This window comes from Meriones unguiculatus, chromosome 7 (genome assembly GCF_030254825.1).
Source record: "Meriones unguiculatus strain TT.TT164.6M chromosome 7, Bangor_MerUng_6.1, whole genome shotgun sequence".
NCBI lineage: Eukaryota > Metazoa > Chordata > Mammalia > Rodentia > Muridae > Meriones > Meriones unguiculatus.
In genome coordinates this window covers 33,058,001-33,084,226 of record NC_083355.1, presented here as the reverse complement: position 1 = coordinate 33,084,226, position 26,226 = coordinate 33,058,001, and the positions used below count along the sequence as shown (strand labels likewise).

Here is a 26,226-nt window from a genome sequence, read left to right as displayed (position 1 = left end):
TTCCCTTATCGATGAGTTCACTCTTACAACACAGCTTGTCCTATTCTTATTGACCGTTTCTATTCTGCCTCCATTATCTGGGCCCCGATTTCCATGTTTCCCACATACAACACCAAACTTTGTAGCTGCTCTTGGGAAAACAAGGTATTAACCAAGTATGGCAACCTTCGACTTCCTGCTTTCCCCAGGTTTGGGTACACAGATATGTAGAATTAAGCTCTAAATCCCAAGAAGCTTTTGGTAGAGCACTGAACAAATCCTGAAGGTCCTGTAATTAGACTGTGAGTGCTGAGGAAAAACAAAACCCTATCATAGTCCCCAAGGATCTCAGGATCAAGCCATCAGCTAGGTTACATACCCCGGTTCTAGATCCTGAGAATTAAAGAGTGAATTTAGGAGAGGTTTGTTTTCCAAGGGCTTCGTAACTACTAAACATAGCCTGGTTTCTAAGCGCTCAAACCCACTCCAGAACTTAGGTTATCGGTTGAGAATCGGAGTCTTTCCCATTTCTGTTTGGTTAGTAGTGACGCGGGTCACCGAGACCTCCGTCCTGGGGAGTCTTGTCCCTACCCCTTCACAGCCTAGGGAGCCGCAGCTAGCTAATGGCAGTCAGACCCGGTTTTCCTCTGTTGGCTGAGAGACTCAGGACTGGCTGCCAATGCAGGTCTCGAAGGACGGCAAGGGCGGTCGTCGATAAAAATCGGAGGTTAAAAACCAGTCCGGACACGCAACGGGAGACGCCAGCGCCGCCAATCCGAGAGCGCCTCATTCCTAGGCCTTCTAGAGGAGTCAGTCAGCTCATTTAGCTCTGGCTTTTCTGTAGCTTCAGCGGTCCACGAGCCCAGCTCTTCCGTTTGGCGGGACTAAGCAATTCCTCCAGAAGGATTTTCTTTTCCATCGACCGGGGGATGAAAAACAAGGGAGCGATGGAGCCGGAAGGGCTGGGAAGGGCCATGAAAATCTAGTCCTCTCCCCTTCTTAGCCCGCGTGCTTTCCTCCCACTCTCGGGCTACCGGAGCGAAACAGAAACACAACCGGATCAGAACGCGCAGCCACCGAGAAGCCCTCGGACGAACTACTTCTAGGGCGGGGTCGTGACCGGAAGTGACTGCGGAACCTCCCCTGCAACGTCCCGCCCCCCCAGTGCGCTCCCGCTCGGCGACCGGCCGCCGTACTTCCTGTCCCCGGAGCCCCAGTCTGCAACCCCTCTTGCTCCTGTCCCATTGGCTGCCACGGGGACGCGCTGTGATTTCCTATTGGTCGCGCCCGCTCCCTGGCGCCAAGCCCCCTCCCTCCAGGCACTGTCTGGTCTCTGGGTGCCGGATAGGTTACCGGCCGAGAGGGCGTCTGCCAACTGAACCAGTGAGCGGCGTGGAGAGTGAGGGCGGCGGCTGCGTGGTAAGGCAGGGCGGGATTTCGTGTGGCCATTGGCCAGGGCGGGTAGAGGCTGGAGATGCGATTGGTTGGGGAGAAGGGACCGTGGTGGGGTTCGAGCTGCGCGGCCTCAGCAGCTGCGGGAGACGGAAGTGGTGAGAGCGCGGCTTTGGAGGGTCGGGCGGACGCCGCCTGGGTGAGTCACTGTACCCCGTGCACTGCCAGCCTGGGAACCACAACGACCAAGTCCTGCCCGGCCCTCACCGGCTCTCTCGAGTCCCGCCCTCTGTCATTTGGGGCTCCGCCTCCGAGCTTTTAGCCCCGCCCCTAGAACCTGGGCACCTGGCTCTCCTGCCGCCCTAGCCCGTCCCCCCCCAACCCCAAGACCCGATTCCCTAACTGAGGAAACCCTGGGCCTCCTAGGCCTGGTCCTTGTGGTTCCTTTCGTCTATCCGTTTCTCAGGCTGCGTGCCAGTGAGCCGTGAGGCAGCACCTCTCCGGCTGGCCGCTTGCGGGCTCCCCCGTGAGGGAGGGAAGGTTGGTAGGATCACAATGGAGGTTTTAATCGCGGTAGCCCCCTGTGGGGGCTCTGGTGCACATCCCTCGGGCATACCAAACATGAAGGAGTGCCAGTGAAACTCAGACCTGGCTCCCTAAGTGGGCCTAGGAGGCCTTAACTTGAAAGCCTTGTTAATTCGACCCATTTGACAGATGTTGCCTCCCAGGCCTGGCTGGCCTGATTCTGCTCCTGTTGTGTGGTCTCCTCCCTCTAACCTTCACCTACTTGGTCTCAAGTATGCTCAGCAGGACCGGGCCAACCCTGCTGCTCTTTTATCACAGGTTGTGGTCCTCTCCCTCTTGTCCTCTGCTCTGGACTCTGCCCCCAGTAACAGGTCAGGTGGGTGCTACTCCTAGACTCAGAGACTGGCCGAACAGCCCTGTGGATTCACGCCCCTACCAGGGCCAAAAGTGAGTCCCAGCTGGGCAGTCTTTGCTTCAGAGTTGGCGTTTCTTCTCTTTTGTAAAAAGCAGGGTTTTGGAGTGCTCTACTTCTGGGTGTGGGGATCAGAATGCTTGAGTTCTGCTGAGTAAGCTTGGATGATACTTACTCTTGCTCCGGAACTTTTGTGGTGGACTTCTCACCCGCCAGGGTCACTTGTTGCTTCTCGCATTTTCTGACTGGTACGATGACGCCTTGAGAGTCTGGATCATAGGTGACAGAGGAAAATGAGGGGTAGAGTACAGGGGTAGATCCGTTACATCTGTGGATCCCATGGGGATGTTAACGGTGCACTGTGCTCTTGTGTTCTGTCTCCTTTAGTGACAAGCAGGCAGCCAGGACCCTCGCCAAGGTAGAATGGTGAGTACTCCTGTTTCCTCATACCACTGTGTGTAATCATGGAGTCTGTCTCTGCGATGCTGCCCCAGTGCTCCAGGGTACTTGTTTCACTTTCTAAACACATTGGTCTGCCCTGAGAAACTGTTTCTTTTTTTCCGTGGTGGGTGTTGTTTTGAGACAGGTTTTTGCTATAAAGCTCTGGCTAGCCTGGTACTAGAGATGTAACTCTCGTTGGCCTTGAACTTGTGACAGTCCTTCTGCCCTAGTCTCTTAAGTGTTAGGATTGCAGGAGTATGCAGTGTGGGGCCTTACACATGGCAGGCAAATCCTCTAACACTGAGCTATGTATCTAGCTTATGGTTTCTTAGGATTGAAAAAACAAAAAACAACAACAAAAAAACACAGCGTGCTATACAGCCCTGTGCTGTATTGTCCTCCCTATATTGACAAATTGATATATTTCCTCTTGCTTCTCTTGGGTCCCTGGTTAAACTCCCCGTATTCTCGTCTAAAAAAACAAGTCTTTCTTATCTAAGATTCCTGAACTTTATGATGGCGTAGTGGCACAGACTTTTAATAACATCACTTGGGGGCGGGGCAGAGTCAGGTGAATCTCAAGTGAGTTCAAGGTCAGCCAGGTCTTATGTAGTGAGTTCCAGGACTATGTAGAAAGACCCCGTGTTTTAAAAAAGAAAAAAAAAAATTAAATCCCTGAACTTCTGGTGCGTCTCATGACTGTATCGTTGGTGCTGTCCCAGGAGTGACACCACACAAAATTGTAGGCCTCTCCCAGCTCAGCTCCCAGGTGTTGCTGTCTGTTGACCCACCTCAGGTGACAGCTGGCGAATATCTGTCCTGGGATCCGAATTCTGAAGGTGTCCAGACCATCAGTGGGGGTGGCACATCTTGGTCCTAGTATGAGAGCGGGGACTCCAGCAGTCAGAGGAGGAAGAAATGCCGGAAGCCTTTTCCAGACAGGATTCTTCCTTTGGTTGCATCTCTTCAGTTCTGTTCAGGGGTCTCAGGTTCATGAATGCAGCCAGTGGGTGGATAAACCCTCCTCTCCTAGACGCACACTTCTGTCTGTGATATGTGCATTAGCCCAGTCTGTCTTCAGAAAGGCTTCTACTGACCCTGCTCCCACCAACTGATAGCTCATCTCCTCCTTCCTTTCAGCAGCGCACTGAAAAGCTCGTGCACTTCAGAGGCAGCCGTGTTCACTTCCTAATCTAGCCCCATAGCTTAATACCTTAAGTGAATTGCATAGTTTCTCTCTAAGCCTAAAGTCTTCCGGGGACACGGGATCGAGGTTTATTCGTGGAGAGTTAGGGAAATGTTTGACACTATGGGGCATTATTGTGAGTACTTAATAAAAATGGCCCGTTTTTCTGCTCATCACACTCCCCCAAAACAAAAGCCCTGGTTTGTGAAGTTACCAGGTACAGGAAATTTAAGAGTTCCAGCAAGCTTTCTGTTACTTTTGGAAACACTAAGCCTCTTATCACTCACTACTTACTCCTTGGCCCTTTACCCAACTCCATTCATTCTCTCTACTCCTGGGTTTTGAGCTTTGTTTTTCTATAGCTTCAGGGGCCCATACTCACAGTTCCTTTCTTAGACCAAGAAGTTCTTCCGGAGGACTTTCTTTCCCATCCATCAGGGGATGTGAATCAAGGGAGAGGTGGAGTGAAAGGAGAAGGGCTTGCAGGGGGACCCTGAAATAAAAAATTTCAAAGGTTTCCCTTACAGGAATGTGGAATGGCCACTAAGATAACACTAGACCAATATTCTTTTTAGAGGACAGAAGGAGTTTAGTGAAAGCAGGGAGGCCGATGAACCGAGCTTGGTGGGCGGTGGTTTGGGGGAAAGAAGGAAGACTTGGGGCTGTAAAGAAAATGGGGAGAGCTCCATCTTGGGATCTGAAGCAAGCGTAGTGAGAGCTGAGAGAAGGGAGAGGGTGTGGGAAATGTGTGACTAGGGTGTAGGGTAGCACACCTGGAAAGATGGAAAATGAAAAGGTGTGGGTGGACTCGCTTCCCCCTTCTGAGTGGTCTTGGGGCGGGCCCTTGTTCCACTCTAGAATGTCCCTAGAGTTCCCCGGGGTTGCTGCCCCTCGTCGCCCCGGGGCTGCGGGACGGGAGGAGCCAGGACGGCGGGCGGGGCCCCGCGATCTGCTCTGCCTCCGCCTTCGCCTCCACCTCCTGGCGGCGTCCTGAGCGCTCCTGTCGCCGGGCTCCCCTCCCTTCCGCGCTCTTGCCGGAGGGCGGAGCCGGGCCCGCTCCATTGTGGAGAGGAGGGGAGAAGCGCGCGGGAGCAGAGGCTGGGTCCTGGCGCCAGGGTTTCGCTTCTGGCCGCGGCTGCATCAGGCGGGCCCCGCAGCCGGGATGCAGCTGGCGCCCGGGGCTGGCGGGCAGCGCAGCGGCTCCGGGGACATGTGCGCTGGTTCAGACAGCCCGCGACCATGAGCCTGACCGCCCGCGTCTCCTGCTCCATGCTTAGCTGCTTCGTAAGTGCCAGGCCTGTCCTGCCAGGGCCTGGGGCGGGGGTGGGGGAAGCGCCTAATGCAGCCTGTACCCGCAGCCCCGCCCAAGGACCCCGGCACGACCCCAAACCTTAGGGGCAGGGTAGACGGGTTAGCTTTTTTTCTGACTTGCTTCAAGAAAGCTGGTACTGGGGGTTGTAGAAGGCCGAGGATGAAAATTATGTGATTCTTTCTGGCTCTGCAGCCACTGCCCTTGACTGCAGCTTTCCAGGCCCCGCCCTGCAGGGGTACATCCCATTACCACCTCCTCTCCATCTTGGTCCCACCCGCTACATCCTTGCTTGGGGATGTAGGCTGTGTCTAGTAGGCTATGTGGGGTGTGAGGGGGCTGAACGAGAAGCTTAGATGTTTGTGAGCTCTCTCTAGGTCTCCAGGCCCTTCCCCCTCACACTCCATCCTTCACCTGACATACCAGTCTTTTCTCCTTGACTGTCCCCCAGACAGCCTCTTTTCTCCACCTTCCCAGCCTCCGCAGGGTTCTGTATCTCTGAATCATTCCCAGCCTTCCCCTCCTCCCCTCTGGCTAATGCTCCTTCCCAGCTTCCCCCATCTGTCCTCTCAGATGTCGTGCCCCCCCCCCCGTAGGTGTCTGCCAGGCCTCCTCTCTCCCCTGGCTGTCCTTGGGTCTCTTGCTTCCTCCCTGAGGGTGGATTCCCTCTTTTTTATCTCCCTTGGTGGTTGGGAGCAGAGTGACTTCTGCTTGCTATGGGTATTCCTTAGGAATTCCCCTCAGATCAGCAGACGGGGCGGGTTGCTTGGCAGGTAGTGGGGGTCCTGTCAGCATCGAGAGCCCAATGGGAAGATAAGCTCAGCTCCAAAACACATCTACCTTTTTGAAGGCATTCACAAAGGCCCTCTAGAGGCATGGGACTGAATCCCCCCAACCTCCTCCTCTTTGTCTCCACCCACCAGGTTGATGCTTGAGTGGCGGTAGGGCCCTGATTTCCTTTCTCCAGCCAGCTACCACACCTGCCTCCTGTTCCTCAGGTGTCTCTTTCCCAGTCCTGCTCTTGTCTTATTCGGACATGAGTCTTCCTTAGTTCCCTCCCTTCCTCACAGTTTTTGCAGTTTTGTTTCTGCAGAGAAGTCTCTTTAGGCAGCACAGAGTCTCAGTTCCTCCTTGGCTTACCTCACTTTTCCCTGAGCACCCCTCTGACCCTGCCTCCAGCCAAGCCAGGGCTCCTTTCCCTCCTCTAGGAGCCAGGACCTTTCAACATAACAGAAAGGAGGGTGTCTGTAGTTTTGTTGGTAGAGAAGGAGAGTGAATGAGCCTCGGGAGCCAGGTAGGATCTGGCAACTCAAGGTTATGGCCTCCCTGCAGGGTGAGGAGGGCCCCCCCAGCCTGGAGTACATCCAAGCCAAGGATCTGTTCCCCCCCAAGGAACTTGTGAAGGAGGAGGAGAATCTTCAGGTAAGGAGGAATAGGAGGCTCATGGCGGGAGGGGCTTCCTGCCCAGCTAGGGTTCCAGATTCTCAAATCTTTAGAGGATCTGCCAGAGCCATGGCTTCCTCCTCCTGGGCTTCTGGGGGTTGGTGGTGGTGGTGATATCTGTCAGTCTGTGCATTATTGGAGCCTTTTGGCTTTACGTAAGTAGAGACAGTTTTCCTGAGCAGCAGGTGACCCAGCGCCCTAACTTTTGACTCCTGCCTCATCCATGTTTTTCTGAGGGTCTCCTATAGAGCAGGGCTACAGAGAAAAGGGAGAGACTCGATTCTGGGCTGAGGGTTTCTCTGACCTTTGACAGGTACCCTTCACAGTGCTACAGGGTGAGGGAGTGGAATTCCTGGGCCGGGCAGCTGATGCCCTCATTGCCATCTCCAACTACCGGCTGCATATCAAGTTCAAAGACTCTGTCATCAACGTGAGTCCTCATCTTGTTTTCCTCACACGATAGTCAGAATCCCTTGTGCTTCAAAGTGGTATTGTTCCAGTGCTCCACCTGATTATGTCTCTAAAAATAGTTGGGATTCCCTTCCCATTGGCCTTGGTTTTTCTTGTCTTATCCCTCTATGTACAGGTTTGTCTGTCTCTCTTCCTCCCCTTTGTATCTTTTATCTTGTTTGGGCTACCCCTCTCTTTTCAGGGTTTTGTTGTATAGCCCTGGCTGTCCTAGAACTCACTCTGTAGACCAGGCTAGCCTCAAACAGAGGCCTCTTCCTCCTGAGCATTGGGATTAAAGGTGTGCAGTACCACTGCCTGGCTGGTTTATTATTAATTTGTGAGTGCTTGTATGTATGTATGTGTATTCACCATGTTGGTCCCTACTTCCTAAGGAGATCAAATGACCAAACTGGATTTACAAGAGGTTGTGAGCAACTGTGTGGGAGCTGGGAACTAAACCCAGATCCTCTGCAAGAGCAGCAAGTGCTTTTAACCATTGAGCTAACTCCACCCCTTGTTTAAAGGAATATGGTAACAGTGGCATTATTTATTAGAAGAGCATAGACTTTGGAGCCAGGCAAATACGGCCCTTTTTCTTGCACTGCCACTCTTGTGTCTCCTTGGACAATTGATGATGTCCTCTTTAAGGAATAAAACCAGTTGCCTTCAGGATCATTATGGTATTATTAACTGGTTACATGAGTGAAGCCCCTCGCGTGCCCATCAGGCCCTCAGCAGACCGTCAGTAGATGCTGGCTTCTTTTCATCTCTTGGCGCTTTTCTTCCAGGCTGGGGTGCACCTGAGCATCTGTTTGCCCTTCCCCTGCAGGTACCCCTCCGGATGATTGACAGTGTGGAAAGTCGTGATATGTTCCAGTTGCACATTGCCTGCAAGGACTCCAAAGTGGTGAGGTGAGCACAGCAGGGCCTCATTCATGTTCTCTGACCCTAGTCGTGTTCAGACCTCTCTGTCGCAGGGTACCTTTTGAGCAAGAGAGGAAAGAGCACTTTATTTTCCCCTTTGGAGGAAAAGGTGACAACTCACTTTCCTGTTCTTAGAAGGTCAGCCTGCTAACTAACCCATTCTGGCTTGACCTGAAATAAAGTGGGGCTGACGGAGCCATCATGAGGATTACGTGCAGTGATTATTTTCGTGAGCACCTGGGTCAGTGTCTGGCACAGAGCTCTCACATAAGGAACAGAAGTTTATTGAGCAGTCTGTACCACATGGTTTGGGTGATGCAGATACTTCAAAGAGCTCACAGACAAAAATTCCTGCCTTAAGGGAATTTACATTCCAGTCAGGAGGCTAAGTAAGTGAAATACTTTAGATGATGATAAGGGTAAAAGTAAAAATAAAATCAAGAAAGGTTATAGCAGACTATAGCTTTAAACAGGTGACTGGAGAAAGCCACGTAGATCAGGGGTGCTTGGAGTCAGGACTTAGGAAAGTGACTGAGCCGGTATTTGAGGGAAAGGTATGCCAAAGGACAAGTCGAGTACAAAGGTTCTGAAGTGGGTGTGTACCTGTGCGTGCAGAGCAGAAGAATGCCAGGCTGCTAGTGTGGCCGGAAAGGCGCGCTTATGAGTGAGGGTAGTGGGATGTAAGGCAGGAGAGCTAGAGAGGGAGGGGCCAAAGGTCACAGGTACTGGCGTTGGTTTTGACTTTGAGAGAACTGAGGAATCCCTGGAGGGTTTTGAGCAAAGGAGTGATGTGATGGGATTAGTGCTTTTGGGGCTCACTCTGGCTGTTACATTGAAACCAAGTAGAAGAACATGGGACCAAAGTCAAGGCCGAGGCTGGGCTGCTAGTTTAGGAAGCAGTTATAGTTAACTCAGGTGAGAGGCCATGGCACCCTGGCTAGAGTCATTTCCACCAAAATGAGAAGTGACCAGACTCCAGGTGTAGATGGGACTTGTTATAAACTGGCCATGAGAAAAAGGGGACTGGGGTGATCCCGGAGTACTTGGGAGGAAGCCCAGGTGAAGGCCCGCTGTATGCCTACATCTCAGACTCACGAGACTCCTGCTGCTCTTTTCCTTTACGAAAACCAAAGTCGAATTGTTTAAGGCAAAGTTGATGTGAAGGTGTGCTGCTCAAAACCTCCTCCACACTCCAAGCACGTTAGGAGTCAAGATAGGAAAGACTATGGAATGGAGCGGGCCGGGGAGGCTTCAAGGAAGAGGCGGGACTGAAACTGTCTTTAAGAAGTCAGTAGGGTGTGGCTAGGCAGAAGAGACATCATCAAGCAAAGGTGAAAGAACGAGGAGATAAGAATGCTGGGAGCAGGACTTGTGCCTCACAGGGGGGTAGCATTGGCTTATAGGATGGACATAAGAATTGTCACAAGAGACAACTTCTCTTAGGTACTGGCCAGTGTTCCTCTCGTCCCTCCAGGGTCACTTGCCTCCTGCTTTGCAGCTTCCTTTCCTTCACAGCCTTTTTGTGGCCATGTTTTTGACTCTGGGCCCCTGTGGCCTATCTACCCCTTGCCTCATCCAAGCCTGTGGCTTCTTGCCTGGCAGGTGCCACTTCTCCACTTTCAAGCAGTGCCAAGAGTGGCTCTCAAGGCTAAGCCGGGCCACAGCAAGACCTGCCAAGCCCGAGGATCTCTTTGCCTTTGCCTACCATGCCTGGTGCCTGGGGCTGACCGAGGAGGATCAGCATACCCACCTGTGTCAGCCAGGTGAGGCCAGGCTGTTTTCCCGGGGAATCTGCTTCTTAGCCCACGGTTCTCGTCCTCCTTACCCCTGATGCTGGTGTTCTGGGACACTAACAGGCTGGGGACTGTGTTGCAGGAGAGCACATCCGATGCCGACAGGAGGCAGAGCTCATGAGGATGGGTTTTGACCTGCAGAACGTCTGGAGGGTCTCGCATATCAACAGCAATTACAAGTGAGGGTGCAGTCCATACCCCGACTTTCTCTGTGTTTGAGTTCTAGCTTCTGGGTCCATGAGGGAGGAGGGCTCAGATTGTCCCTGTTGTCTCAAAGCCACCCCCTGGGATTGTCATCCCATATTTAGATCAGGACACCCTCCCCCATCTTTTCTCAGGCTATGCCCTAGTTACCCCCAGAAGCTGCTGGTTCCTGTGTGGATCACAGATAAAGAGCTGGAGAACGTGGCTTCTTTCCGCTCCTGGAAACGCATCCCTGTCGTGGTGTACAGGTGAGGCAGGATGGAGTGGGGAGTAGGAGGCCACTTTTTATGCAGCTAGGAATCAAATCCTGAGCTTTGGAGTAGTCAGTGGAGATTTGGCACCTTGTAGGGAAATGATGGAAAATATTTTAAAATGAGAACCTTCAGAGCTAGGGGCCTGTAATCCCAGCACTCAGAGAGACAGAGGCACACAGAGCTCCGTGAGTTCAAGGCCAGCCTGGGTCTACAAAGCAAGTCCAGGATAGCCAAGGCTACACAGAGAAACCCTGTCTTGAAAAACCAAGAACCAAACCAAAACCCAGAAAAAGAACCTTCAGGGCCAGAGAGGGTTCATTGAGGATCTGAGTTCAGTTCCCAGCACCTACAGCAGGTCGCCAACCATCTGTAACTCCAGGGGATCTATCACCTGCTTTTGGCCTCCACAAGTGCACACATGGCACATATGGTCCTGTAGAACACTGATACAAATGAAGTTCAAGCAAACAAACAAAAGAACCCTTAGGTACAACCTCAGATTTCCCCCCCCCCCCAAAGATAAGTAGCTTTAGGGAAACTGGTTTTTGTTGGTTTCGGGGTGTGTGTGTGTGTGTGTGTGTGTGTGTGTGTGTGTGTGTAAAATACTGTGTTTACTAAGAGGTTGGCAAACTGGCCTGAAGACCAAATCAGGCCTATCCATTGTCTCACTACCAGCTATTCTCTTGCCTCTCTCCAGAGTACTGGAGTTACAGGCATGTGTCAGCATATCCTGTCAGGGTTATTTATTAATACAGCATAGAGATTGGTTGTGATTTATAAAGCCAGAAATTTTGGTTAGTTCTTTAGTGGAAAGTTGGCCAATTCCTATGTAAGAATGTAAGTAAATAAGCCAAATATTTAAAAAAAAGAGACCTACACTTTTAATCCCAGCCCTTTGGAACAGGTGCTGTGCAGCCTTGATGAGTCAAGGTCACAACGGGAATAGGAGCCATTTCACAAAAATGTGTGTGATAGCACTTTGTAAACTCTAAAGTGCTCTAAGGATGGTTAAGGATTTGGCCGCTGTTTTCATGACCTGGATATGCTGGTAGCCCTTGTTGGCTCTGGAGACCTTGGTCTGGCCCCATGAGGTCTCTGCGGTAGGCTTCTGGAGGCTTGGAGTACCAAGGGCATTATGGTTTCTTCTGTTTTGTCAGACATCTGCGCAACGGGGCTGCCATTGCACGCTGCAGCCAGCCTGAGATCAGCTGGTGGGGCTGGCGCAATGCGGATGATGAATACCTGGTCACATCCATTGCCAAAGCCTGCGCCTTAGACCCAGGGACAAGGGCCAGCGGGGGCTCCCTCAGCACTGGGACCACTGATGCCACTGAGGCATGTGACACTGATTTCGGTAAGGCCTGGGTGGTGCTGGTCTCCCCAGTGATTAGGCTCGTGCTAGCCTCGTTGGCTCCCACGAAGTCCCCCGTGAAACCATGGGAAAAAGATCAAACAGAGTGCCTGGGTCCCAGCCATTTGGGAGGTGGAGGTCTGCGATCTGGAAAGGCTGTTTCTTCCTTCTGAGCTGGAATGCCTCAAGGCCAGGATGCTGCTGAGTGGCTGGCTGACCCTGTCTTCTTCCTGCTCTGTACTAGATTCTTCTCTGACTGCATGCTCTGGGGTGGAGAGCACAGCAGCCCCTCAAAAGCTGCTGATCCTGGATGCACGGTCCTACACAGCAGCAGTGGCTAACCGGGCCAAGGGTGGAGGCTGTGAATGTGAAGGTATTTCAGTTATTTAGTGTCTGCAGTTACTCGGCTCTGGGGTGGCTTTGGTCAGGTGGGGTAGAGGGCAACTTGAATATTTGAAAGAGCATAAAAACAAAACAAAACAAAACAAAAAAGCCCTGCTTGGATCCAGGGCTCTGCCATTTATTAGCCATGATGATGAAGCCTAAGTTTTATTTGCTCCTCTGTAAAATGAGGATGATTCACACCTTGAAAAGTTGTCAAAATAGCGCTTAGATTGTTGGCCAGAGCAGCTCCCATTTGTTGAGAATTTATATTGTTATCCCTAGTGCTGTTACCATGGACATTACAGTTATTGCTTGAGTGGTGACGCTTGAGTATTTACTTGAGAGGAATAAGGGCAATTTGGGTTCTGTGTTGCCATCCTGGAGTGTTCTGTCCTGTCAGGGAAGCTCTGTCCCCTGGGACTGCTCTTGTCCTGAGTGGCTGTTTCCAGGACATGCTTATGTGCCCCACTTTCCTCTCCTGTCTGCAGAGTACTACCCTAACTGTGAGGTCGTGTTTATGGGAATGGCCAACATCCATGCCATCCGGAATAGCTTCCAGTATCTCCGGGCTGTGTGTAGCCAGATGCCAGATCCCAGCAAGTAGGTGTTCCCTCTGGGACTCCATCCCTCCCAGTCTTGTGCAGCCAGTGTACTGCATGTCTGGATGGGGTTTGAGGGGGAGGTTGGGAAGGTTGAAGCCCTCCGTGTGTGAGCAGGGTTAGATGCAGTGCGCCACTTCCAATGACACTTCTTCCACTCCTTGAGCGACAGACACTTTGTCCTGGTCATAAGGCCTTTGGATTCTTTCTTTCTAGATCTTTGTCCTACCAAAGAAAATAGAGAACTGGGAGAAGCTAAGTGGCTGGGTACGCATGTCATGCTTCCCAGTTCCTCTTTTGATTCTAAGAAGCTCTTACCTCTCTAAGTCTCATTTCCCTACCTTGCATGACCTACCTCTTGGCAGAAAGGTCATCAGTTAGACTTCTTCTTTTCAGCCCTCAGGGGCTTTTGTCGGGTGGAGCTGGCTGAGGAGGCAGAGACAGGGTGGTCCCAGAACCCTTAGTGATTCCATTTTTTTTTTTTTCCTGTTCCTGCACAGCTGGTTGTCAGCACTGGAGAGTACCAAATGGCTGCAACACTTGTCGGTGATGCTAAAAGCGGCTGTGTTGGTAGCTAATACAGTAGATCGGGAAGGCCGGCCTGTGCTGGTGCACTGCTCTGATGGCTGGGACCGCACGCCACAGATTGTAGCCCTGGCCAAAATATTACTGGATCCATATTACAGGACCCTGGAGGTACTGAGAAGGGATTGGGTGGTAAAGAACAAAGGAAATGAGGGAAGAGGGATGGTGTCAGGCTTTCTGGAAGTGTCTCGGTAATGTTTCAGGACAGTATATTTGAGTCCTCGTCCAGGGTTAGACTTCTTTGCAGCTGGCAGCTTCCAGCTTTGGACAGTCTCCTGGAGAGCTGGACCCAAACCCTTCCAGAGTTGCCTTGAGTTTAGACTGTCTTTTTTTACAGGGCTTCCAAGTGTTAGTGGAGTCTGATTGGCTGGATTTTGGGCACAAGTTTGGAGATCGCTGTGGCCATCAGGAAAATGCAGAGGACCAAAATGAACAGTGTCCCGTGTTCCTGCAGTGGCTCGATTCTGTTCATCAGCTGCTTAAGCAGTTCCCCTGCCTGTTCGAATTCAATGAAGCATTTCTGGTAAGTCCTAAAGCCTGTGGCCAGGGTTGCAGAGCGGCATCCTGAGGCCCTCAGGTTCACACTGCCTGGGCTTCCTAGGTAAAACTGGTGCAGCACACATACTCCTGTCTCTACGGCACGTTCCTGGCCAACAACCCCTGTGAGCGAGAGAAGCGCAACATCTATAAGCGGACATGCTCCGTGTGGGCACTCCTGCGAGCTGGCAACAAGAACTTTCATAACTTCCTCTATACACCTGGTTCAGACATGGTAAGGTTGAGCCCTATTCCTGCTGGAAATCCTATAGGGAGAGAAGGCTGAGTCAGTAAAAAGAATGTCTAGCTAAGTGTTCAGGGAAGGAGAATGAACCAAGGGCTTCATAGAATACTAACATTCGGCTGCTTCCCTAGGTCCTGCACCCCGTGTGTCACGTCCGGGCCCTGCACCTCTGGACAGCTGTTTATCTCCCTGCATCATCTCCATGCACACTTGGAGAGGAAAATATGGATCTTTACCTTTCCCCAGTGGCTCAGAGCCAGGAATTTACTGGCCGTTCTCTGGACAGGTGAGAGATCCTTCTTGGTTTCCCCTCTCTTCTCAAGGAAAGCAAGAACCGCTTCCTATTGTATTTCACCTCAAGGTTTCTTACTTGTCCATTTACATTTATTGTTGGTGTGTGTGTGTTTGCATGTCTGCACACACCACAGCGTGCATGTGGAGGTCAAAGGACAACTTCCAGGAGCTGGTTTTCTTGTCCCACCCCGTGTGGGGCTTCTGGCTTGATGGCAAACACCTTTTCCCACTGAGCCATCTCACTGGCCCTTGTTCTTTTCCTATGAGCTATTTAGAAACAACTTCTTGAGTCACTTAAGGGAGAAGCTAGCCCAGAGGCGAGATTGGAATTCGCTGCTTTCAAGAACTTCACTAAGTTGTTCACCTTCTTTTTTGGTACTGCTGTCACCTGGTGTGACACACCCCAGCAAGGAAGAGGAGAGTTAGAGAGAAAGGGCTATTCACAAGGTTGGTCTGAGGGGTGCTGCTGGTTTGTTCACCAATACACACAATAGGGAAATCATTCCCCGCAGCAGCCTGGCTATATCCAGCGTTAACCTCTGGAAGCATTTCACTCTCAGAGAAAGAAGCAGTTTCCAGTAGGAGACAGACTTTCCCCTAATAGAAAAGGGCCAAATCTAAAGCAGGCTGTTAATGCTTTTCTGGCTGAATACGTAGGGGAAGAGACTTGGTGACTTCTTGTCTTTGCACTAGTAATTCATCTTACTTTTTTTTTTTTTTTTTAAATAAAGTCAAAACACTATAAAAGAAAATGAGATCTTCCTCCTGTTTTTTCCCTCCCAGGTGTATACTGTTAACACTGGTAGGTGTGTTTCCAGATGTTTATCTCTTTAGAAACATCACACACACCTCTAGCCGGTCGGTGCAGGGTCTCCAGGCTCTTCAGGCTGATTCCACCCTGCCTTTGTAGCACATTTGTTTTTAAAAACAACTCCCCAGCTTTTTGTATACTGTTTTGCAAGTTCACATTTTGTGTCAGGCTGTCAATCCATGACAATACATAGAAAGCTACTTTGTTTTTATTTTCTTCTTCATACTATATTTTGTAATGCTGGAAATCAAACTTTGCACATAGGAGGCAAATGTTCCACACTTAGCTACATCCCTAGCCCTACTTTATTGTTTTCTGTGGCTGCAGAGTAGTCCAAAGTTAAGAGTCATTTGGGTATCCTTTCCACGTCTTTTTGATCATTTCAAGATCGCAGAGAATATTTTAGTGAGCATCTAAACATGTGTGACTTACGGTGAAACATACGTACTGTTTGCCATGTGAGCCAATTTCAAGTTCACAATTCAACTGGGGCTGTAGAGAATGTGCTATTTCTTGTATTGTGCTTGGTTTTCTGCTAGAACCTTTTTTTTTTTTTTTTTGAGACAGGGTTTCTCTGTGTAGCCTTGGCTGTCCTGAACTTGCTTTGTAGACCAGACTAGCCTCGAACTCACAGAGATCTGCCTGCCTCTACCTCCCCAAGTGCTGGGATTACTGGCATGCGTCACCACGCCTGGCATCTGCTAAAAGTTTTAATTTCTAGAAACAAAAGTGTTATGTTCAAAGGATACATATATTTCATTTGAGGCAGTCTCACTGTGTCGTTGTGTAGTGTAGACTGTCCTTAAACGCAGGAGCCTCCTCCATCAGCCTTCTAAATGCTGGGACTGCAGCCATGTTCCAAAATTCATATGGTACAAAATTTGACATTTGATTATTAGCTGAAGCTTTTTGAAGTTAAAATAAAGTCTACTGACTGAATATTATAAAATATAACAAAGACCTCAGTAGTCTTAAATTTTTTATTTTAGGGTCATTTTGAACCAAGTCCATTGGATAGATCTCAGTGATTTTCCTTTTTTTCAAACTATGAAGAACTCTATTTTTAAAGAATCATTTGGGGTTGATTTACATAGGAAATTTATATGAAGGACCAGGCAAGAACCATGGCTGTTTCTGTGTCCCAGATATGGTTTTGTTTTGAGACAGGGTCTTCCTGTGTAGCTGATACTGGCCCAGAACTCTTGATGTTTTGGCTTTAGTCTCCCCAAGTACCGGGATTACAAGTATGAGCTACCACTCTGGGCCATAGTAAGCATTTGAGCAAATTTTGAAGTTGATAAATAATGCTTGGGATAAAGGGAATTATGAGTGTAGTAAAGGTATTTTGGGAGAAAGAATAAAGAAACAGATACATAAGAGATTGTTTTGTAGAAAACAAACAAATAGCTCTGGATCTCTTAGAGGGTAAGAAGGACATTATTTTTGTGGTTTTGAAACAGGGCCTTACTATGTGGCCTTGGCTGGCCTGTAACTCACAGGTCTGCCTGCCTCTGCCTCCTCTGAGTGTTAGGATTAAAATTAAAGGGCATAAAGAAGGAGGAGAAAGAAACACAAGTTTTTGCAGGCTGTAGGCATTACAGTGCAGAGCTTATTTTATAAATTTTTAAAAATTTTATTTATTTTTATTTTATATGTATGGATGTTTTACCTACATGTATGCCTGTGTGCCGCGTGCATGTCTGGTGCCTGCGGGGGTCAGAAGAGGGTATCAGATCCCTAGGATCCCTGACGTGACAGAAGGTTGTAAGCTCCCATCAGTGTGCTGGGAACCAAACCCAGGTCTTCTGTAAGAGCAGCAGGTGCTCACCACTGAATCATCTCTCTGAATTAAAATTAACAACATTTTAATTCAGTTGTTAGTAGTAAGATACATAGGTAGTGATTATAACCTATTAGCAATGGAAATCTGGAGAATTTACCACTGAGCTCTGTACAGGCACAGGAACTAGCAGCTCTGCTATACTGTAATTTATTTAAAGATCCCTGGAAAAGAGGAATCTAATCAGAAGTACAATAGAGACATTTTTCGTAGTCTATGGAACTGGTTGAAAGTTGGAGAATAAAAGTGTAGAATGCAGAGGATCCAAAGTCTCTTCAGAGTCAAAGACAAGTTCTTAAGTCTTAAAGTTTTAAGAACTAGGAGACTGTTCATACCACCAAGGAAAAGTTGAAAAGACAAGCCAGTTTTCAGAGAGAGAGAAGACATACAGGGAGGATCGGATTGAAATATCACTTGATAGCAGAGGGGAGGTGTGTTACAGGACAGCCCAAGATGGAGAAAGGTAGCTCCAGAGGACTAATTGATGATGATTTTAATGTTTCTGTCACAACTGACCTGACTTCCTTTGGTTATACTTTTTCCCAGACCAAAAGTATCACCCTCCTGACCTCTTTTAAAGTTCAACAAATGGTTTTATAGTCCTGTGGTATTGTCTAGTCCATCATTATTGGTTAAACCTTTGGTGCACATATGAATTAGCTATGAAGGTTGGCACACTGTTACTATTTGAATTTCATAGGGGGCATGGGAGTCACACTCTTGGTACAGTTGAAAGTTTCTATAATAATAAAGAAGGAAACGACAAAGTCAGTGGTAACTTTTTAATAGTATGTTGAGCTGGGCAGGGGATGTAGGTCCGTGGTGAAGCATATGTGTAAGGCTCTGGTTCAATCCCCAGCTCTACCAAGAAAAAAAAAAAAAGGTGGGCAGAGGCACTGAGTTACTTAGGCCTTATTTGTAGCCATTCTCAGTAATTTTTGGGTGGACCTTGAAAGCAAGGTCTGATGTATGCCAGCCAGTTATTGACTGACCTAGTCTTTTCAGTTGGCACCCTGTTAGTGGACTTAAAGCTTATTCCTTTGTTTCTTGTATCATTTGCCTGGCATTGTGCTAGGTGTTGAGTATTCAAATGAGACGTAGGCTTGACCTCCGTGCACGCTGGTAGAGGGAGAGGAACAAGTAAATAGTAAGTAGATAAGGTGCTTTAGAAAGTACAAAGCACCATGCTTTGATATGGATTATTTGTTCAGATCTCACAATGGCTTTAAGATGTAGGAACTTTAACCTTTCTTTCACAAATGAGGGAACTGTGTGAGGCTTAGAGAATTTAAGTTGAAAAGTTCCAAAGCTGAGATTTGAATGCTGGCTATGAGCTAGATCTCTAGTATCAGGTAAAACGCCAAATTCATACCATGTGCTTGCAATCCTACCTCTAGAGAGGCAAAGGCAGAAAGATCCTTGAGGCTCACTGGTTGGCCAGTCTAGCCAAATTGACAAGCTTCAGGTTTAGTGAGAGACCTTGTCCCAAAAATAAGTTGCATAGTGATTCAGGAAAACTCCCAATGTCGACACATGCTCACCAGCACACACACACACACACACACACACACACACACACACACACGCACGCACGCACAAGTTGATCACAAAAGTAAAATATAAAATATTCTATGTAGTATAATAAATGCCAAAATTAAGTACTTAGAATAAGCTATATTATGATGTGGCATTTGGAGGATTTCCTGAGAGCTGAGAAAAGCCCAGTGAAATGTCTCTTATTTCCTGGACAATTTCCTTAGATTTTTATTGCTCTAAAGATTTTGTACTCCAACCTGGGAGGTAGTGGCGACGGCACACATCTTTAATCCCAGCACTCAGGAGGCAGAGGCAGGCATATCTCTGTAAGCTCGGAGGGCAGCCTGGTCTACACAGCAAGTTTCAGGACAGCCAGGGCTACACAAAGAAACCCTGGAAAAACAAAAAAAAAGAAAAAAGGTTTTGTACTGCAGTAAAAATCAGGACGACCATTTGTGAAATGCCTGTCACCCATTTGGTGAATAGGGGTGCTTCTTGAGCTCTTTGAGGGAGCTCTACTAGGTATTTCCATGGGGTTCTGAGAGTTGGAGGGACTCACTGCTATGAAGAGACTGCAAAAACTGGTGTTGAGAAGTAATGCCTTCTTGAAAGTTTGTGATTAATAAATCTGCGGTTGGTTGCCTACATTCTGAAGCCTTCCGGCATCTCTATAAAGTATAACATTAACATCCTGTAGAAGAAATAACCAAGTACCTGAGGAGCATTTTCTGGTAGGTAGTTAGTATGAAGGCCAGCATCTTCTAGTTCGAAAACTCAGTCTTTGACTGTGACAGAGTGAGAAGACACTGGTTTGAGGTTCAGGTGTGGTTTTGGTTGTAGTAGTGGGTTTAGGATCATCAGTAACCTTGGAGATGTAGCCTAGTGATAGAGTGTATGTTTTGTATATACAAAGCCCCAAACTCAGTATCTAGCACAATTTATTTTGGGAGGGGCATCGGCATAGCAGGTAATTGAAACTATCAAAGTGTTTGAGATGGGCCTGGGGGATTTAGTACTGGAGCTGGGGACAGAGAAGCATTCTGGAAGATAAGTGTGTCTTACGCTGTGTGCAGAAATGACTCCCAGTGAACTTCAATTATTTGTAATATTAGAGGTCTTGTCAGCATTGATTCTGACACTGCTGTGACCTAATTGGAAGTGGCTCCCTTTTCCTGACCTGGAGGTTCAATGTTTGTCATTCCAGGTTACCTAAGACCAGATCCATGGACGATCTTCTTTCTGCCTGTGACACGAGCAGCCCCCTCACCCGTACATCCAGTGACCCTAACCTCAATAACCACTGTCAGGAGGTCAGAGTCAGCCTGGAGCCCTGGCACAGCAGTCCTGAAGGAGCAGAGACCGTCTGCGTAGAATCTGGGGTAGGAGGCCCACAGCTGACTGTGGGAGACATGGGCCTTCCTCCTCCCCTGCCCAGTAGCCAGAAAGACTACCTGAGCAATAAACCTTTCAAGGGTCACAAAAACTGTTCTCTCAGTTATAAATTGCTTAATACTTCTGTGCCCTGGGAGATGAAGAGCAACACCTCTGAGATCAAAGTCCTGGAAGAGACTGAGGCGCCGGTCCCAGACCCTCCAGCCCAAGAGGAGCAGGGTAGGACTTGTGGTGGCTTAGGAAAGCCACCTGAACAGTGTCCTGCAAAGGAAGCTCTCAGTGCACTCTCTGATGTTCCCAGCAAGTGTGGCGGAGCCTGTGGGCTTCCTGATCCTCCCCAGGATTCCCTTACAGGTTCTCCCAAACAGGTCCATCTAGACTCTGTGCAGCCTGTGCCCACACGGTGTACTCCAGATCACAGTCAGGGTAGCCTTTGCAATCCACCGAGTGCTGCCAGCCAAACTCCTCAAGGGCCAAATACTGACCTCTTCAGCCAAGATACCCCTGGGTCTACAGCAACTATCTCCCACCAGGAACAGCCTACTTCTGTGCCAGATCTGAGCTACAAGAAGGAAGATGCTGGCAGGAGAGGAAGCAAGAACGGGCAGTTGTTAGAAAATCCTCGCTTTGGGAAAATGCCATTGGAGCTGGCCCGAAAGCCCATTTCTCAGAGCCAGATCAGTGAGTTCTCATTTTTAGGGTCGAACTGGGACAGCTTCCAAGGGATGGTGACTTCATTCCCAAGTGGAGAGACCACTCCTCGGCGACTGCTTGCTTATGGCTGTTGTAGCAAGAGGCCGAGCAATAAGCATATTCGAGGTGCAGGGCCCTGCTCTGGGGGCCAGTGGGCTCAGAGAGAAGGCACGAAGTCACCTGTCTGTCCTAGTCATTCCAGTGGACACTGTGCAGGCCCAGGAGGAAAGACCAGCCGTCTGTGGTTGTCCAGTCACCCAAAGCAAGTCTCCAGCACAAAGCCTTCTCTTCTGAGCTGCCCTTCTCCAGTGCCTCCTCTCTACCTGGACGACGACGGACTCCCCTTTCCCACGGATGTGATCCAACATAGGTTACGGCAGATCGAAGCAGCATACAAGCAAGAGGTAGAACAGCTACGGCGACAGGTTCGAGAGCTTCAGATGAGGCTAGACATCCGTCACTGCTGTGCCCCTCCAGCAGAGCCCCCCATGGACTATGAGGATGACTTTGTGAGTATGCACCAGCTGCCACCTGTCCATTCATTTCTTCTGTCTGTTCGGTAGTCACATTGTGGGCACTTTCTGTGTGCCACCGGGTTAGGCGCCCCCTGCAGGATGAAAGACTAAACCTAGTGATGTTCTGAGTGTTCAGACCGGGCAGGCAAGGAAAGCCGTCCTGAGAAGATAATGCTTAAACCTGAGTGCTGAAGAACGTGTGATATTTAGCTAAGTAGACAGGGAATAGGAAACAGCATTTTCAGAAGCGTGGAGGCAGCAGGTGCTCCAGAGCTGTGGCTTAACAAAGGGGTGGGGTGCATGTAGGCATATGTGAGTATACGCACTTACACATTTTGTGTTGGGACTGTGAGGAAGACGAGTAGTATGAATGAAACACTGGAGAATTGATGGAGGATCAGTTTGAGTACCTTTTGATGAGGCAACTGAGATCTAGAGCAGGAGGCTGGCTAAGACATTTTTTGTATTTTTATTTATTTATTTATTTGAGACAGGGTTTCTTTCTGTAGGCCCGGGTGTCCTGGGACTCTCTGTGTAGACCAGGTTGGTCTCACAGAGAGCTGCAGCTCACAGAGAGCTGCCTCCCAAGTGCTGGGATTAAAGGCGTATGCCACTACTCCTGGCTTGGTTGGGACATTTTAAAACAATCTAGGTGAGGGATAATGAGGGCCTTCCAGGCTTTACTGTCCTTGCTGTTTTAGATTCTGCCACTGCAATCCTCAGGGGGCTTCTCGGAGCCATCTTGCCCCTTGCTGTCTACATGGATACTTCCCTTCCATCAGTTAAAGTGTTCCCAGTTGTCTGCTGGTAGAATAGACAGGACAAACAGCTGCTTCACTCTTCAGGGTGATGCTTTACATACTCAACCAACTTTTCTTTGTAAAGGCCAGGTGATAAACATTTTTAGGTTGTGTGGGCCAAACAGTCTATGAGACAACTATTATGTGGCCATTGTAGCACAAAAGCAGCCAAAGAGAATATATAAATAAATGAATCTGGCTATGTTTCAGTAAACTTTAATTTATGAAAACAGGATAGACTTAGCTTCTGGGCCACAGTTTGCCAAAACTTAGCTTAGGATGTAACAGAAAATAGAGTCTTTCTATGCTGTGCTGCTCTGGACTGGCTACCATCACAGTTCTGAGCCAGAATACAAAGATCAGAGCTCAGCCTGACCACTTACCAGCTCATCTCCTTGTGGCTTCATTTCTGTGTTTTCTACAATGAGGCTAATACTAATAAAATTCGTGATTATTGAGAGCAGTTAAGTAAGTTCATGCATGCAATACACTTAGAACAGTGCCTGGTAATTGGTAAATGCTCATGCTGAAGGAAGTGATGTTGGTGTCTTTGCCTGTGCTGCAGACGTGTCTAAAGGAGTCAGATGGCAGTGACACTGAAGACTTTGGCTCTGATCACAGTGAAGACTGCCTTTCGGAAGCAAGCTGGGAACCCGTTGACAAGAAGGAAACTGAGGTATGTGTAGACAACTGTGTAGTTGGTACTTAGTGTAAGTTACTCGGTTATGTTTCTCAGAGGTGAGTGACTCACTGTAGCCTGAACTCTTCCCCAGATAAATGACATCCTTGTAGACAAGCGGTGGCCAGGCATGAAGGCCATCCTGGTCATTTTCTTTTGGGCTGATTTCCAGATTACAATGTTGTTCTCCTCTTTGGACATGGACCTAGACTTTTCCTTTGTGCCTTCTGGTAGGTGACTCGCTGGGTTCCAGACCATATGGCATCACACTGCTATAACTGTGACTGTGAGTTCTGGTTGGCCAAACGAAGACATCATTGCAGGTAAGATGGTTTTTTTTGTTTGTTTGTTTGTTTGTTTTGTATCCTCATTGTTACTCATAATATAGAGTTCTATGTATAGAGCTAAACTAAATTAATTTGAAAATGGAGATATCTTAGTAGTAAGTATTTTGTGTATGCCTTTGTAGTTATTCATGGAAACCCTTTTAGGCTGTCATTCGTTCTCAGGACATCGATATTTCTGATGAACTCCTTCTTTGTACTTTGGCAGAAATTGTGGGAACGTATTTTGTGCTGGATGCTGCCACCTTAAGCTGCCCATTCCTGATCAGCAACTCTATGACCCAGTTCTCGTCTGTAACTCTTGTTACGAACACATTCAAGTATCTCGTGCCAGGGAACTCATGAGCCAACACCTGAAGAAACCCATTGCTACAGCTTCCAGTTGAATGCCAGAGGAGATGATCTGTCCATTTTTTAGCAGGTTTGAAGGGAGGATCTGCTTCAGGTGTAGTCTGGAAGGTTCCTTGGTATGGCTCATGAACACAGAGCTCAAAGATACCGTCTTGAGAAATCCTCCTTGGTACCATGTGACTGGAGCAGAGGAATTTTAATTTGGCAGGAGATTTTCTACTGGAGAGACCCTCACTTTGGGGTAATGGTTCTGATCCAGACCCAGAGTATGGAGTCTTCACACTGAGTTGGTGACTCCAGCGTCTATCTCCTGGAGGTCACGAGATGATTCATAAATATTGTCTGGTGCACAGTGCCCAAACAGCAATAGAAAGGCATACTTCTAACCAAACTCCAAGTGATAATGAGACCCGTCTCTCCTCCACCTTGAAAAGAGCAGATTATAGTATCCAAGATAGGAACTCCCATCCTGTTTGAGACGAACTCTATTCTGTACCTCTGTGCTCTGTGTATGTGCATGAAGGCTCAGTCTCTTAGAGGCACTTCCTCTAGTTGCATTAGTTCCGTCTTCTGTGGAGTTTGGTTCAAAGACTGGTTTGGCAAATGGAGGTTTTGATGTATTTTCCACGTGGCTCACTGGCTAGCATCAGCGAATATTCGGTTTTAGAGGGACAGTTCTAAGGATTAAGACATTTGGAAACAGGAAAACTCTGGTGATGTTTAATCTTGGCGAAAATCAGTTATTTGGAGCTGTGAAGGCTGTTGTCACTCTTACGCAGTGGCTGCTCTTGAGGTACGCACTGTGAAGAATGAGAAAGGAAAAACAAAATTATCCTTGTGAAATTCTGCTGACTGTGCCCTACTCTCTGCACCTGACTTTTCCTAGTTGTCCTGGTGCTAACATGGGAGCTACACCTTGATCCTCTCCTGGCATGAAAATCAAGGATTCTGTTGTTCCACTGCCCACTTCCCCCATGTTGTCTTTCCCTTGGCCGCTGCCTCCTCTGGGTCACACTGCTTCTTATCCTGAACACTTGACACCTTGAGGGTAGAATATAGCATTTGGTTTTTACCTCCTAGCATATGCTACTTGGTATGTGAGGGTTTCAGTACAAATGCTGCTGTCTATTTTTGTGCACTTAACAATGGAACCCAAACAGAAAGAAGAAAGCCTTGATACCAAAACTGGGAGTGATGATGTGTCCATTTGGACCAAACATTTTGTTTTGTTTTATTTTGATTTTGTTTTCCATCTTACTATGTACCAGTGGCACTTAACCAAAAGATACAGTAATATAGCCATTTACTGTGGTTGGGACAGATACAGTCTCCTTGGCTTATAGTGAAAGCGCTAGGACTTCCTTTCTATGTTTTCCTTAATTCATTGATGTAGAAAAGATAAATTGCGTACTCTGTGTTAAAACTACAGCAGTTGTCTTTCTCACTGCTACTGTAATGTTGCTTTCTAGAAAACATTTTCATTCCAAACTAACCAGAACCTACATTTAGAATAGGAATTACTTATCCTGACCTTTTCTTCAGTTCTACAGTGAGGCATCTGTGCTCCTTTTATACTTGCCATGGATGTAACCTAAAAAGTTTTGGCATATTTAGGTCAGCCTAGCAGATTTTTTTTATTCATTTAAATGGAGCTGAATAATGGAGATTTTGTGTCTGAGAAATTCCTAAGATCAATGAAAGAGTGACAAACTATTTGTCTCTGATACATAAAATTATTTTAAGCATTTTTCTCAATCATTAAAATTTACTGCCAGTCATGAGTGGCTTTTTAATTACCAATTTTCATTGCACTTCACTCTGTTTTCAGGGGGATCGATAACATTCGGGGAGACTGTATCTGTCTACTTTGTGTGACTGTTTTGAGGGACTGTCCCATCAGTGAACAAACTGCATGGCCTTGGAGAGAGACTCCGGGCTTCTAGCTCAGATGTGTTCATCCTTTCAGAGCTGTTGTGGGTGTAAGTGACATGATGTGGCCAAAAATCCAAACTGTGCAGTCGCGTTGTGACAAACATGCAATGTGCTGTAAAAACTCAATACAGTTTAAATAAAATCTCTATATTAGTGCTGCTTTGTTGGGTCTTTTTATTTCTTAGCGGTTTGGGGATTGAATCTATGCTTCCTGGGTAAAGCATCCCACCACTTGCCTTCATTCCTGGCCCTTCATTCTGATTTCTAAAAAAGTGTATAGTTCTCCGAGCCAGGTATAACTGTTGTATACACCAAGTACTCGGGAGCCAAAGGCAGGGAGATTAAGGCAAGGTTGAGGGCCAGGCTGGGCTTTATAGCGAAACCAAAACAAACTGCAGTCCGCCTTGACAGTTCCTCTTGTGTTTGGGTTTGTTGACTAATTCTGTAGGTTTCTGTCCCCTTTCGTGTGAAGTTTGTTTCTCTTGTCAGGAGCTCACAGCTGCTCCTACCTCTCTTTATTCTCTTCTGCCTAGTACCGGGGGCATCACCTAATGTGAATTCCAGTTTTCTTGAGCAGAAAGAAAAAGGATAGATATAACCGTGCTGCTATATACTAGATGAATTCATGGACCCTGGTTACTGTACCTACCCCACCCACCGTCATTTTTATTTGGAGAGAGCAGCAATTCGACTGTTAGAAAAGACTGTGGCGTGAGCCCCTCTGTTCTCAGGAACCACTGCCTGTGTATCGCCTGAGCGTCCTCTGCGTTCTGAATCCCCGCCTGGCCGCCCTGCCCCGCCGGGAGCCCCTCGGATCTTGCTAAGGTAAACTGAGCCGCTCTCTCCTCAGGAACCACAGTTCCCCGCGGCGTGCTGCCCTCCGGACACCGGACGGCGAGGGCCCGGTTCTGGGAGGCACGCGAAGGCGGCCTTAGGCGGCAGTGTCCCCCCCTGCCGTCGAAGGCGTGCACCCCGCCGAGGGGGAGGGCGGGCTCGAGGCCCGTCGGCCCCCACGCGGCGGGAACTC

At 48.4% G+C, this 26,226-nt stretch overlaps 2 protein-coding genes across 8 annotated transcripts; one reads left to right on the top strand and one right to left on the bottom strand.

The window, feature by feature from the left end:
• Positions 1 to 1,268: 1,268 nt before the first annotated feature.
• On the top strand, positions 1,269 to 25,355 carry Mtmr4 (myotubularin related protein 4). Of its 7 annotated transcripts, none has more exons than XM_060387029.1 (20): positions 1,484 to 1,570; positions 2,215 to 2,272; positions 2,696 to 2,734; positions 6,577 to 6,666; positions 7,001 to 7,117; positions 7,967 to 8,049; positions 9,664 to 9,824; positions 9,937 to 10,033; positions 10,193 to 10,306; positions 11,470 to 11,666; positions 11,908 to 12,036; positions 12,536 to 12,647; positions 13,147 to 13,342; positions 13,569 to 13,754; positions 13,833 to 14,003; positions 14,144 to 14,298; positions 19,698 to 21,087; positions 22,459 to 22,569; positions 22,807 to 22,895; positions 23,125 to 25,355. In XM_060387029.1, the coding sequence occupies exons 3-20, from the start codon at positions 2,732 to 2,734 to the stop codon at positions 23,300 to 23,302; spliced, it is 3,579 nt and encodes a 1,192-aa protein (XP_060243012.1). In that variant the 5' UTR covers positions 1,484 to 1,570; positions 2,215 to 2,272; positions 2,696 to 2,731; the 3' UTR covers positions 23,303 to 25,355. The 7 variants fall into 7 exon arrangements, with proteins under 7 accessions (XP_060243014.1, XP_021517161.2, XP_060243012.1 ...); XM_021661488.2 differs by having other exon boundaries at positions 2,215 to 2,343; XM_060387028.1 differs by lacking the exon at positions 1,484 to 1,570 and adding an exon at positions 1,614 to 1,911 and having other exon boundaries at positions 2,215 to 2,343.
• On the bottom strand, positions 4,266 to 5,017 carry LOC132655178 (serine/arginine repetitive matrix protein 2-like). The gene is made up of 2 exons (XM_060387032.1): positions 4,709 to 5,017; positions 4,266 to 4,428 (listed from the first exon to the last, which is right to left on the bottom strand). The coding sequence occupies exons 1-2, from the start codon at positions 4,995 to 4,997 to the stop codon at positions 4,370 to 4,372; spliced, it is 348 nt and encodes a 115-aa protein (XP_060243015.1). The 5' UTR covers positions 4,998 to 5,017; the 3' UTR covers positions 4,266 to 4,369.
• Positions 25,356 to 26,226: the final 871 nt, after the last annotated feature.